At 55.6% G+C, this 13,189-nt stretch overlaps 1 protein-coding gene across 2 annotated transcripts in view; it reads right to left on the reverse strand.

Annotated features, from left to right (window-relative positions):
- PPARGC1B (PPARG coactivator 1 beta) overlaps nucleotides 1-13,189 on the reverse strand; it is a 113,360-nt gene that overhangs the window by 12,230 nt on the left and 87,941 nt on the right. Inside the window, exons 4-9 of one of the 2 annotated variants that reach the window (XM_046666681.1) lie at nucleotides 11,400-11,516; nucleotides 8,691-9,858; nucleotides 7,755-7,791; nucleotides 7,063-7,127; nucleotides 5,108-5,897; nucleotides 1,917-1,992 (exon numbers count right to left, since the gene is read on the reverse strand). In XM_046666681.1, coding sequence (XP_046522637.1) covers nucleotides 1,917-1,992; nucleotides 5,108-5,897; nucleotides 7,063-7,127; nucleotides 7,755-7,791; nucleotides 8,691-9,858; nucleotides 11,400-11,516 — 2,253 coding nt within the window. The remainder of the gene's footprint in view (nucleotides 1-1,916; nucleotides 1,993-5,107; nucleotides 5,898-7,062; nucleotides 7,128-7,754; nucleotides 7,792-8,690; nucleotides 9,859-11,399; nucleotides 11,517-13,189) is intronic. The other variant, XM_046666682.1, reaches the window with a different exon arrangement.

Here is a 13,189-nt window from a genome sequence, read left to right on the forward strand (position 1 = left end):
AGGGGGGCTGCCGAGTGTTGGATGGGGAAGTGGCCCCTAAAGGAAGCAATTGCTTACTTGAAGGAAAAGAGCAGAGGCTGGGCAGAGAAAGGAGAGGGATTCATCACTGTCAACAGAACTGCATACTCAGTAGTTTCTGTATTTGAGTCTGAGTTTTTTTTGGTGATAGGGCAGGTGTTGGGATGGAAAGGCAAGTTACCAAGGAAGGCAAGGGGTGAGCGCCAGGAGCCAGGTTGCTCGCGTCAGAGGAGGCTGGGAGGAAGGCAATGGGACGGAGTGGGGCGGGTAGAGCTACTGGAGGCACCATTATCTTTGGTTTTGCCAGAGGAGTGTGTTGACACTGACCACGAGGTCACCTTCAGGTAAGCTCAGTGCCACGCCCAAGGGCCCCTGGAAACCCAGCAGAGGGAAGGGGTGGGGGAAACAGCGCTGGACCCTCCCCGTCTCTCCTCTCCAATCTGCAACTGGATCCAGTTAGAGCCACCGCCATTGGAAGAATCGCTTTGACCTGCTGGAGAAACTCCAGCCGCGTTCCTGGAAACCCGTGCTCCTGCGGGCAAAACCCACAGGCTCTGGTTTGGACAGGCTTTCTCTGGGAACGAGTTAAGTCAGTGATTCTGGAGCCATCTCATTCTCACAGCCCAGATGGCAAAGAAGAAAGCCCAGGCCTCGGGGCCACAGCATTCACAGGAACTGTGCATCCCACACTAGGACCGTCCAGGTTCAGCTCAATACACAAATGCCCTCTGCGACCTTCTCGCAGCTCCCTGAATTCACAGTGCCCTTTCCTGCCTCCGCTCCACTGTTCTCCCCGAATCTTTGCTTGGTTGGCTCCTTTTCACCCCTCGGGGCCCAGGTCTTTGAAGATGCCCCTCCCAGACCACCATGTAAATACATCCTTCCCAACAGTCAAAACACGACTGTTTATTTCAACTGTTTCAGTCGTGACGTGATTAATTTCAGAGCACTTTCCCAATCTGTAATTATACTGTTATTCCTTGTTTATGAGTCTGTTGTCTTTTTCCCCTTTCTGTCCCCACCATGGGAGTGGGGACCTCGTATGTCTGGTTCACGGTTGTTGTCCAGGGCCTGGGACACTGCCAGGCATGTCACAACTCCTGAACGGTCACACATGGATTCCAAGAAGACACTCAGCCACGGCCTGTGGTTTTAGGTACCTGCTTGCCGACAGCTGTGTACCTCTGGGGTATGCATACCTCATGTGTCCCCCCACCCTGAAGCACCCGTCAGGGGGCAAGCAATTAAGTGGAGTCTGGTTTTCTGTACTTTCTTAGTTTCCCTTCCTTCCTTCCTAGTGCATGAAGGGGCTAGCTCCAGCCCCCCACTGCAGCTTCCTGAGGAATCTTCCCTGTGGGGTGCTTTGCAGCAGGATCATCAGGATGGCCTGGGCCTGTGGACTAACTCTGGGGAGGAGCAGGGAGGTGGGTGAGGAGCAAGGGACAGGCTCTCTTGGTCCCTTAGGCCTGGTCAAGCTGGCGGACCCTCAGGAAGCTCAAGGTCCAACTCCCTTTTGTACAGACGAGTAAACCAAGGCTCAGGGAAGCTGGGGGACCTGTCCAAGGTCACACAGAAGGTGGTGGCAGGGCGGTTTGTTGCCTGGTGGTCCTGCTCCCTCCTCCCCCACAGCCTGCCCTCTCAGCCCTGCCGAGCCCCTGATGCGGAAGCCTCAACCACCACCGACTGCAGGCCACACGGCCAGGCCCTCGGCCACACTTTGCACGGTGCCACCTTAGATGCCCTTTGGTGACCCTTGAGCTTTCTTAAATGAGAGAAACATGATTCTCTTCTGCAGGCCACCACCGGCCTCAAAGGACTTCAGGTCTACACAGCCCAGCACTTCCTGACGCCCCTGCTCATCCCCATCGCTCTGGGCTCCCGGGCCCCAGGTCACTTACAATGGCCTTTTCCCGCTGCTTCCTGGCATGCCGGACGCTTGGCGTTCCGTCTGAACACGGCCCTCTGCTCTCACATCTGTCAGTGAACAAGCAAAGCAGAGGCACTCACTCTCGGGAGGGACCAGGCCGGGCGGGGGGCGGGGAGGCTCCAGGAGGCAAGGGATGCTCCTTTAGGACTGGTTCACGAGGGCAGGACTAGGAGATCTCCCTCCTGCAGAAGCCCAGCCTGCCCCCTCGGCCTCGACAGCCAGGGCTGTGTGTGGGTCTGAACACTCTGACACACGCCTCCCTGCCAGCTTCTGGGACCAGATCGCTGGGAACCACCGCGTTGCTCATCACAACCCTCTGAACCTTGCTCTCTTACACCATTAGGGGTAGAAAGACCCTTTCACTTCATCATCGTATTTGATCTGATGAAAAAAACCAAACCTATGAGGTCTGATGTTGCTCCATTTTCCAGATGAAAACCCTGAGGCTCAGGTTCAATATGGGATTCGCCTAAAGCTAGAAGGTGGGGAAGCCAGAGCTAGAGGGAAGTCTGCTGATCCTAGACCCAGCGCTCTACAGGGGTTGGTGCCTGGCAAAGAAGCAACCCCTGGCATCGTGGCCCCCACGTCCGGTGTGGCTAACAGGTGAATCCGTCTGGATACGCAAGCCAAGGAGGCTCCCGGGAGCTGCACGCCTGCGCCTTCCTGCCTGTCTGCACACCGCCCTCTCCCCGGAGCGCCAGCGCCCGGCGGCTGCAGTGCAAGGAGCACAGCGTGGGAGGCGTGGGCGAGTCCGGCTCAGCCACGCACCGTCTGCCTCCTTGGGAAGACAGCTCAGAGGACAAGAGTGTGAGACCTTGAGTCCGACAGCCTGCACTGGGATCCTGGCTCTACCACCTCCCTGCTGGGTGACCCTGGGCCAGTTCCTCAAACCCTCTCAGCTTCAGGTCTTCTGTCAAATAGGGAGAATCCATTGTAGCCGCCTCCTCGCCCATTGGTGAGCATCAAATCAGAAAATGCACAGGAGTGCTCAGCCCAGGAACTGCTCAATCACTGCTCGCTATGCTTTCCTCTTGAACCTCTTTGAGCCTCAGCTTCCTCATCTATAAAATGGGGATAAAGAAGCAGACACACCCTCCAAGGGCATCTCTGGAGCTCAAATAGGGTGAGAGAAGGGGATGCGACTTGCGAATATAAGGGCTATACAACCATAGTATCATCATCCATTTGCAACAGAAAGGCTAGTTTCCTGAGCTGAGAGTGACTGGAAGGTACCGTGGGGTTTGAGGTTTATGTCGTTAAACCCACTCAAAACCCCACCTGTTGCCCGATGTTTGGTAGCAGAAACACAGGTGAAGAAGTGTGAGTCTGGACAAGGCTGATGCCTAGTGGACGAGGTGCTGAGCCCCACCAGGCAGCTGAGCAGGACCTGAGTTGACCAATTAACTTTCTCCAGGGAGCAGGGAAAGCCAGCCCTGAATTGGCCCAAAAGCAGGAAGAGGAAAAGGAGAACCTATGGGGGTTTCTAGAGAGGCTCCCAAATATTCGCAGCAAGTGCATGCCCACCCCAACACCCCAGCGCTGGTCAGGAGGGGAAGGAGGCAGGGCACGCGCCTCAACAGGAAGAGAGCCTTAGGAGCTTCTGAGCAGGCACTGCAGAGAAAACTGTCGAAGGGGGACACCGAGCCATCTAGCTCACAGTGACCCCTGGGAACAGAATGGAGCCGAAAAGAGGGCTCGGAGAGGTCTGATGGAAGACCTGCCTTATATAGAGAAGGAAGGGCTTTTAGAGAAGTCACTGGGGAACTCACTTTGAGTCACAGACAGTTCAGGGCTTCTTAACATTAGGTTCTGGGGTGTCCACAAACCCCCTAAAACTGAACATTCAGTTAGATGTATTTGCACTTTTTTTTTTTAAGATTTTATTTTTCCTTTTTCTTCCCCAAAGCCTCCTGGTACATAGTTGTGTATTTTTAGTTGTGGGTCCTTCTAGTTGTGGCATGTGGGATGCTGCCTCAGCATGGCTTGATGAGCGGTGCCATGTCCACACCCAGGATTCGAACTGGTGAAACCCTGGGCCGCCAAAGCAGAGCACGCGAACTTAACCACTCAGCCACGGGGCCGGCCCCTCTTTGCACATTTTAATGGGGACAGGAGCTTTTGCTCTAATCAGGTTTCCAAACAGGTAGGAGCTGTTGGTGTAAATATAAAGCTGAAGTTTCCTTGGAAAAGCTACCTTTCTATTGCCTGAATTCTGGTTCTCAGAGTATGGCACTCCAGCGACATCATCATCAAATGGGAACTTGTTAGAAATGCAAATTCTCCACCACCACCTCTAGACCTAAAGAATCAGATCCTCAGCAGGTGGGGCCCAGCCGTTGGCTGGTAACAGGCCATCCAGGTGACTGTAGCACTGTGCTAGGCCCAGGAGCACCATCTAGTGGTCACTTGGGTGCATCGCAGGCATAAGATTTGGGACCTGCACCAATCCTCGTCAGGACTCTCCTAGCAAGAGGCAGGTGCTGCTGTGATCAGGCAGAGAAGCAACCTGTCTCCACCAAAACAAGCCAAACCTCCATCCTTTCTGCTCCCGCTCCCCGAGGACTTTTGGACTAGCTCCTTCTTGCAGTCTGGCTCAGTGAGCCAAGATGGTCTGAGCAAACAGGCTCACGACACATCATCCCTGTGGAAAGGAGATCCCAGGGGATGGCTGGCTGCTGGAGGTCACTCAGCAGGATCGAGAAATGGGAAGAAACCTTATCATTGCTTTAATCCAGGCATTTTCCAGAGCCCAGATTAGAATCATGTTAATCTTTCTTTTACATGTAAATGTCACATAGGTTATTAACTGTATGAGTATATATACGTTTACACAAAAACCTACCCATTTTACAAATAGAAAAGCAGAAAACAGATGAATAAGGGGCACGTTCATTTAGACCTGAGGCCACCAATGACCAGGAAGTGGGTTTTCTCCCTCCCCTGAGGCCAGGAGATTGGGCCACTCCTAACATCACACAGCAAGCTTCACTTGCCTCCAGGACTTGCCCATAACCCCTGAGGAGACCACCTCCAGAGCCTCTGATCAGGACACAGGCACACAGGGTGACACGGCCCCAGGTTCAGAGCTCCTCTCTCCCCGGATACCCTGGCAACTGGGGTCCTCAGCTGCCCACCGTCCCTCTGGAGGCCACCCATCTGTACCTGAAGGTCCTTCGGGTGGCGGGTGAGCGGGAGCAGCAGGATGAGGAGCCGGAGCTGGAGCGGCTGCGGGAACAGAGCTGCCGACTGGCCTTGCCCGGCGGGCTCTGATAGGGGCAGTGGTCAGAGCAAGGGGGGCTGACCCCTGAGTCCTCATCTTCATCGTCCTCCTCCTCCTCTTCCAGGAGGAAGCTGCTCTCGCCACTGCTGCTGCTGCTGTCCTCAAAGACAGTGTCGTATTCGGGGCTCTTGCAGGAGGCCAGGTCTTCGTCCTCCAGGGCAGTCTCCAGGAGACCAAAGTGCTTGGTGAGGCTGGCGCGGATCTCGTGGTCTCTCAAGAGCATGCTGTCCTTCGGGGAGGAGCCGGCATCACGGCTTTTGTCTTCCTCCCTGCCGGAGGCCTGAGCCTCAGCCTGCGGGGTACCTCGCGGGGGCCAGTCCTCAAGGTGCACCCCAGACGGCTCCCAGGACCTCAGCACCTTCCTCTGCAGGGTGCCCTCTGGCTTGAGCACCTGGCAGTAGTCGTGGTCTCCAAAGGAACAGGAGAAGGGGCGCTTCTGACCAGCCTGGGAGGCTGGCTGGGCTGTGGCATGCCGCAGGTGCGACAAGAGCTCACTCCGCTCGGGGCGCTTCTTTGGCAGCTTGTGGGCAGCCCCTGTGGTGGCCCCAAGCTGGAGGCCCTTGGGGCAGGGGAGGCTGGGAGCCATGTCCTTGCCTGGGCTGTGCTTGATGTCCGGTTTGAAGGGGTCCTCCTCTGTGGGCTTGTACGGAGGCGTGGTGGGCGGGGTGAGTCCTACCCAAGCAAGAGGAGAAATGCAAGGTGAAGACAGATCACTTCCCCAAGGGACACCGAGACCCTAGTTTGGGATGGCAAAGAAGTGGCATACATGCCCCTGCTTCCCCAACCCAGTGGATGGCAGGCATCACTAATCAATCACAGCGCTGCTGGCTGAGCCTGGATGTGGCCTGGGACTCTTTCTCACACAGCCCATCCTCAATTCTTCGGAGCTGGCATGTGATGAAATCCACTTACCATCCCTTCTGTAGCCTGGCAATTAGCCGAAGCCTCCAGGTCATCCGAGATAGCTTTTCCAGTTCCACATCTAGTCACTCAACAAGCCCTCCCAACTGTCTCAGATGTCTCCCAGAGTGGAGAGGGGGCAGGCACCATGGCTAAAACCTCCCACCTGGATGTGACCACCATAATGCCCTTTATGCTCCTGCACCTGACCTTGGCCTCCATCCTCCCTCATGCACCAGAGGGAACTCGCGAAATGCCTGAGCCCTCTCCCTCCCTGGGGTTCCTGAGTCTACAAGATCCAGATCAAAGCCCTCAGTCTGGCATTCTTCTCGGCCTTTCCTGATTGCTCTTTCCTGAGCTCCCAGTTCTTCCACCTCCCTGCACCAGGTGACAGTCTCCTCAGATGCACCTGTACCTTTGCTCCTCCATGCATTTGCTCCTGCCGATTCTGCTGCCAGGGACGCCCTGCCCTTCCCCGTCTCTCCAGCTTCTACTCACCCTGCAAGTAGCCCTGCCTTGGGTGCCCTGCGAACCTTCCCAGGCCACACTCCCACCCTGCCTGCCCCTTCCTCAGTGCTCCGGAGCTCTTGCACATTCTCTGGAATTAGCACATAACGAACAGTACTTGCCATGGTATGAGTCTGCCGCCCACAGGGGACTGCGGACTCCTTTGGGGGAAGATGTGTGTCTCTTTCTCTTCCCATCAGCTCATGTGCTGGTTGCTGGCAGCCGAATGGCTGAGCCCAGGCCCTGACCCTCCTCCTTATAACGCCCTCATTATGCATCTCAAGACCCGGTGCAGCCTGGGCAGTGGCAGCAGGGAGGGCTCCATGGGGTACCCCCTCACTGGCCAGGGGCTGCTCAGTGTGGGGGACCTGTTGCTGGGGCTCTTGCCAGCTCTGCCGAGGGCACCCCACCAGCTGAGCGCCCGGCTCACCTGCTGTGCCACAGAGCTCCACCGTCAGGTTCTGCTCAAAACTCTTCTTGTCGAAAGGAGGGTCACTGGTGGGGGCAGGGAGGACAGAAAGACAAGAGGCCCGTCAGCAGCAGGCCCCACCTCCCAGAGGACACAAGGAGGGCAAGGGGACACAGTGACAGACCCTGGTCCTGCTGCTCACAAAGTGAGGCCTGGGAACAACTTGCTGGGAACCCCAACCCTGGCTGTCAGAGGAATTCAAAGCTGCATAGCTCTCCTGGGAGATGTGAGAAAGATCTGCTGGAGGGTGAGGGGAGGACAAGCATCATCAACCTCCTTATTTTACAGATGGAGCTCCTGAGGCCCAGAGCGGGCAAGAGACTTGCCCAAAGCCACACAGCATTATCAGCTTTTTCCCCGTGGAGAAATGAACTCTTTCCTGGGTCCTGGACAGGACAGCCTATGAAATGGCCTGAGGTCTTGATTCCCCATCTCTCCCAGGGCCTGCAGAGACCAGCTTCTACAAACAAACTCCCTCCCAAGGGAACTTAGCTCCTGAGGGCCCCACATGGCCATCAGGGTAGGGGCATGGGGACAGGGCCAGGCTCAGGGACTGATGAACCACCCAGAGATCCCCAGCTGCCCACCCCAATGTACACACCCAACAGGACAAAGTCTCATGGAATAATAAACCAATAATTCCAAAAATCTACCTTTGTGACAAGGCCAGCATGAGGCACCTGGGAGAGTCTGAAAAGACAAAAAAGAAAAAAATAAGATTCCCCAACATGGCATCATTAATGGATGTTTAGGAGACCCCGAACTTCAGTGGTATCAAGCACAGCTCCCTTCAGGCACGTGACCCAAAAGCCCCTGCCATTTTTAGGGAAGGGCAGCAACAACCGGAATCCACCTTCATTCCCGGGGTCTCAGCAACATTAATGGCTGGTTGGATCGAGGTGATTTTGCAGAAACAGCAGATGGGTACCAAGGGCGACCCCTTCTGGCCAAATGGTGTAGCACGGTGGCACAGAGCTCCCAGCTCCCAAGACCAGTGCTGTGGGCTCTGCCTGGGATGGACGCAGGACTGCCCAGCTGAACTGATGACTACGTATCTCTGTGACTCCCATCTCTGTGTCTTAAAATGGGGATTATAACAGTACTTACCCCACAGGATTCCTATGAGGGGTAATCTGTGTTAAGTCTTAGACCAGGGCTGGCCCAGGCACACAACAGATAACTGTGGCATTACCATCACCCCTGTTGTCACCATTTACAATTCAACTTCACTGTGGAGCTTAATATACTCACACCTTCGGTTACATCATCGCCCAGGATGTCTCTAGGGCACCTTTCACAATTTGCAATGATCTTCTTTTCTTATTTACTTTTTGATTGCCTGTCTCCCCCCGTGAAACACAAGCCCCATGAAGGCAGGCATCTCATTCCTCGTTTAAGTAGCGTCTGACCCAGGCGTGATGAAAAACTCAGAGATGTGTGGGTAATTCTTGAAGATCTGCCCAGCTAGCCCAGTGTACGGGAGGGGGAAGTTGAGAGCCAGAGAGGGGAAGGGACTTGCCCAACAGCGCAGGGGGATATGCCACACCCCATCCCTGCCCCCCCTCTTGCAGACCACTGACTCCAACTACCTCTGGAAGAGAGCCGCGGGCAGCTGGGGTCCTCATCCGTGTCCCCACACCCACTCTCACAGGGGCTCTCCAGAGCTGTAATCTGGGGTCCCCGTAGGAGCTGCTGGTTTTGTCCACTGTCCTCGTCCGTGGGGCTGCCCAGCTCCCGCTCCATGTCGTAGGCCCCAGGAGCCAAGCGCAGTGAGGGCAGAGCTCCTTGGGGCTCCCCAGGCACCAGCGACTCAGACTCGTCGGTGAACGTCAGCCAGGGTCCCAGCTCGGGGTTGAGTCTCCTGGAGCGCCGCACGGGGCACACCGAGCTCTCCAGCTTCTTCCCCAGCGTGGTCCACGGCAGGCCTCGGCCGGGCCTTTTCCGGCCCCACTCCTCTTCGTCCTCCTCATCCTCCTCCTCTTCTGCTTTTTCTTCTTCCTCCTCCTCCTCTCCTTCCTCCTCATCTTCCTCCTCCTGCCGCAGCCTGGCCGACCGGCTGACGTGCCCTTTCACCTGCAGGCGCAGTGGGCGCAGGCTGGGTCTGGGCCCGGTGCTCTTGGGAGAAGGTGCGACCCTCACCTCCTCCACGGGGGATTGGTGGCCAGGGGAGGCCTGGCTGTCTTTGGGCCTGGGCCTGGGCCTGGGCCTGGGCGTGAGGGAGGCGTAGACAGGCGTGGCCAGCCGGTAGGGTTTGCTGACATCACAGAGGACATCTTGAGCCAGAAGTTCCCTCAGGATGGAGAACTCAGCCCAAGCGGCTTTGGAAGGGTGCTGGGACAGGGGCCGGGGTCTGATCTGCTTGGAGGGGCTGCTGCAGGGCTGCGGGGCTGGCTCTGAGGCCTGTGGGGGCAGCTTCCTCTGAGGGAGACAGTAGGTGTGCATGTAGCGAATGAGCTGCACCATCGCCTGCATGTCCTCCTGGGAGACCTGGGCACCAGGGCCTGCTCTGCCTGGCGCTGAGTAGTCCCGGGGAGAGGCTGGAGCTGCCTGGAGGCTCGGGCAGTCCTCACCCAGCTCCTCATCCTCCTTGGCAGGGAGCCGGGGACTAAGGGGGCGTGGCGGCTGCAGGCTCATGTCTGAGGAGCGGGCTGTAGCCTGGGGGCAGGATGGCAGCGAGGTGAGGTGCTTATGCAGTTCCGTGCAACTCCGGCTCTGAGACTGAGTCATGGGGCCCTTCTTGTCTTGGGTGCTGTCCATCTAGAGAGGGAAAGAGGCCAGAGTGAGGGGGCAGGCCCATACTGCTCCTGCCCTCAGCCCCACCCCTGCAGCCACTGGCCAGGCCCAGTGTGTCTCACCTGGATCGTTGGACCTGCCAGGTTTCATCCACTTTATCCCCAGCTGCCAGCACAGAGCCTGGCACCTGGCAGTGCTTGGGTGATGGAACGAAGGAATGACCAGCCTCCTAACAGAGTGCCCAGCAAGGATTTCACCCCTTCCAGATTCGCTGCCACAGCCCCGCCCCACCCATCCTGTCCCCTGAACTCCAGCCTCCAGCAGTCACGCCAGGAAGTACATTAGTGGTTGCGTGGGGCTGGGTGTGGGCACAGGGATTAACTGTAAGTGGGGGCATGGGGATCCTTCTGGGATGCTGGAAATATTCTAAAACTGGATTGTGGTCATAGCCGCACAGCTGTGTCAATTTACTAAAAATCATTGAATTGGACCTTTAAAACAGGTGCCTTTTAGGATATGCAAGTGGCACCTCCATAAAGCTGTTAAAAAAAAATAAGGAATAGAAAAATTCAGCAGCTTCCCAGTGCCCATAGGATAAAAGGCAGGCCCCTTGGCGAGGTATTTGGGGCCCTCTGCAATCTGGCCCCAGGTGACCACTCTCTCCAGCCTTCTCTGTCACCACTTGTCCACACAGGGCCTTTCCTCCCAGTGCAACGGTCTCTTTGCTGGGACTAGAATGGCTGTCAGGTGTGTCTCAGTTCCCTGGGGCTTCTTAGCCTCCCAGGGGACAGAGAGCTGGCTTACAATGGAGCTTAGCTGCTGCCCCCTGACAGAATGGAACATGAGGGGGGGAACCTTTGTTTTGGGAGGTCAGCCAGAACAAATAGGGAAGGGACACAGGGACAAGGGCCACCCCCCAGGGGAGCCCAGGCAGGCGAGAGGCTCCTACACTGAGCTACTCTCTGAGACAGATGCCATCCCGCTTCTGCCCAGAGGGTGTGGGATGGTATGAACAGCCCCCTGCAGAAGTGCCCAGGGACAAGATGGCAAGGGTTGGTGCAGGCTTTGAGTAACAGGAACGCTGGGAAATCACCTATTAAGCCTCTCCTAGAAGTCTCAGAAGATGCAGCCCAAGGAGGAAAAGGGACATACTTCACTCCTGGGTGTTCATGATGGAGCTTTCAACTCTCTGATGGCTTCCCTCAAAAGAAACCCAAGCTCCTGCCTGTGGTCTCCACAACAGGTGAGGATCTTACGTTTCGCTGTCACCCCATTAGAAGGAGCCCCTGAGGGTAGCCACATCTTCCCTGTCCCTGCTCTCACTCATCGTCTAACACAGTGCCTGCAACACCGAAGTGTGTGAGAAAGTCCCGTGCTCTTTCTAGAACCCTGAACTGGCCTGGGTCTCAAGAAGTGCCCAGCACACCAGCTGCAAGGCTGTGTGAGGAGCAAGGAGGGAAACTGGGAGTTGACTGCATTTGACACCCCCTAGCAAGAGCTGAGGCTGGCATGCCCCAGAGGCCACCTGGGGGCCTGGGAGGGTTTTGGGGCATGTGCAGAAATACCTTGACACAAGGCCTCTGACTTCTGGACCTGAGGCCCGCCTGGCGCCAGGCGGTCCCTTCTTTCTGGATGTCGGAGCTTGATGTCGGGGAGGATGTGGCCAGGAGGAGCTTCTGCAGCTGCAGGAGAAGCAGAGGGGAGAGGGGCCGAGGCTGAGCTGCAGCCGGAGGACATGGAGAAGGGCACGGCAGAGAGAGGCCCAAGCCCAGAGCTCGCCCCCCAGGATTGACCACTCCCCGACCCCGGGTCATCACAGGACCACGGCGTTAATGACCTCGAATATGTTCCCAACATGGGCAGTACAGAAGCAGATTGTCAAACAATCCCAAACACACAGAAGAATGCCAAAAAAATGTCAATCCTTTCAGAGTTGATAATCCAAGAAGAATATCTATGACTTTGAGAAACCCAAACAGATCTCGGGTAATGTCTGTCTACTCTACTGTTAAAATAGGATGTATACACTTTATTGGGGCACTCTGCATACACCTGGAGTACACACACACACACACACACACACACACACAATCTGGGAGAACACCACAGTGATCCTTCAGTGTGGGATTCCAGCAGATTTCTCTTTTGGTTTTTTGGCTTATTCATATTTCTTTTAAAAAAATTAATTTCTTAAACAAGTAATACTTGTAAATGGTGAAAAAAATATACACCACAATACTAACAGGTGGACAAGTAGAAGCCAGTTTCCCTTCTGCCCGAGGTCCCCTTTCTCCCTCCCAGAGGCAACTATTATTAACCACCTTCATGTGACCCTACGATGAGGGGGATTCGATCATACAACAACATGTACGCACATATCACCTCCAACCCACCCAACTGTTTTTACACAAGTGGACGCATGCTACGCTTAAGGCTGTCTGGCTGTTCTAATTTTTCTATAAAAATCGCTGAGACTGTTTACACTTCACACCCAGAAGTTCCACCAGGGATCCGACCACAGCCGGGGCTGAGGACAAGTCGGGAAGCATGAAGGGCTTCTGCTACAGCACTAAGTGTTTCCTTGGAGGACACGCTCACCAGGTCACCCCAGCAACAAGTGCCAAAGGCCCCGGAACCAGAGAAAAGGTCACTCCACACTCCAGTAGGGGCTGGAGGATCCCCACCACCCCACACCAACAGGCGTATGTCTGTGATTCTCTGGCGTGGACAGGAAAAGATCCCTGGGCTGGAGGGAAGGGACCTGGTTCTAACCCAGCTCAGGTCCATCTCACCGAGACCTTGGGTGAGTCCTCTCCCTCTCTGGACCTTGGTTTCTCCATTGCTATAATGGGGGCAAGTGGACTAAATGACTGGATCTGAACATTTTTTGACTCAGGAGTCCCTCTAAGAATATGAGAGAAGCTGCTGACCTCACGCACAGATGCAGAGAGGTCCTTGGGTCCCCATCAGTCTATTGGTGGACTCTCTGGGATCCACAACTCCAGGTTAAGAACCAGGTGTCTCGATAACTTCGCAGGGCCTTTCTAGAGGTCTGTCAGTATGCTGGGAGTCTAGACCGTGACTGCCCTTTCTGTGTGCCCAGCACAGCACCTGTTAACAGAGGTGCTCAATAACACCTGTTACTAACAACAAGCAAATAAACCGAGGAACCAGCAGGGGTCGCTCTCTGCCTCTCAGAGGTTTGATCCCGCTCCAGAGCCGCGTACAGAAACGGCAGAGAACTCCTCTTGTAACTACCGCTAATGGTCGTGTCAGAACTCTGACTTAGATAGCATTTATTGAGCAACTTGTATGTGCCAGACATAGTATAAGTGCTTCACATGTATTACCTGCC

The sequence above is a fragment of the Equus quagga genome, chromosome 7, assembly GCF_021613505.1.
Source record: "Equus quagga isolate Etosha38 chromosome 7, UCLA_HA_Equagga_1.0, whole genome shotgun sequence".
Taxonomy (NCBI): Eukaryota; Metazoa; Chordata; class Mammalia; order Perissodactyla; family Equidae; genus Equus; species Equus quagga.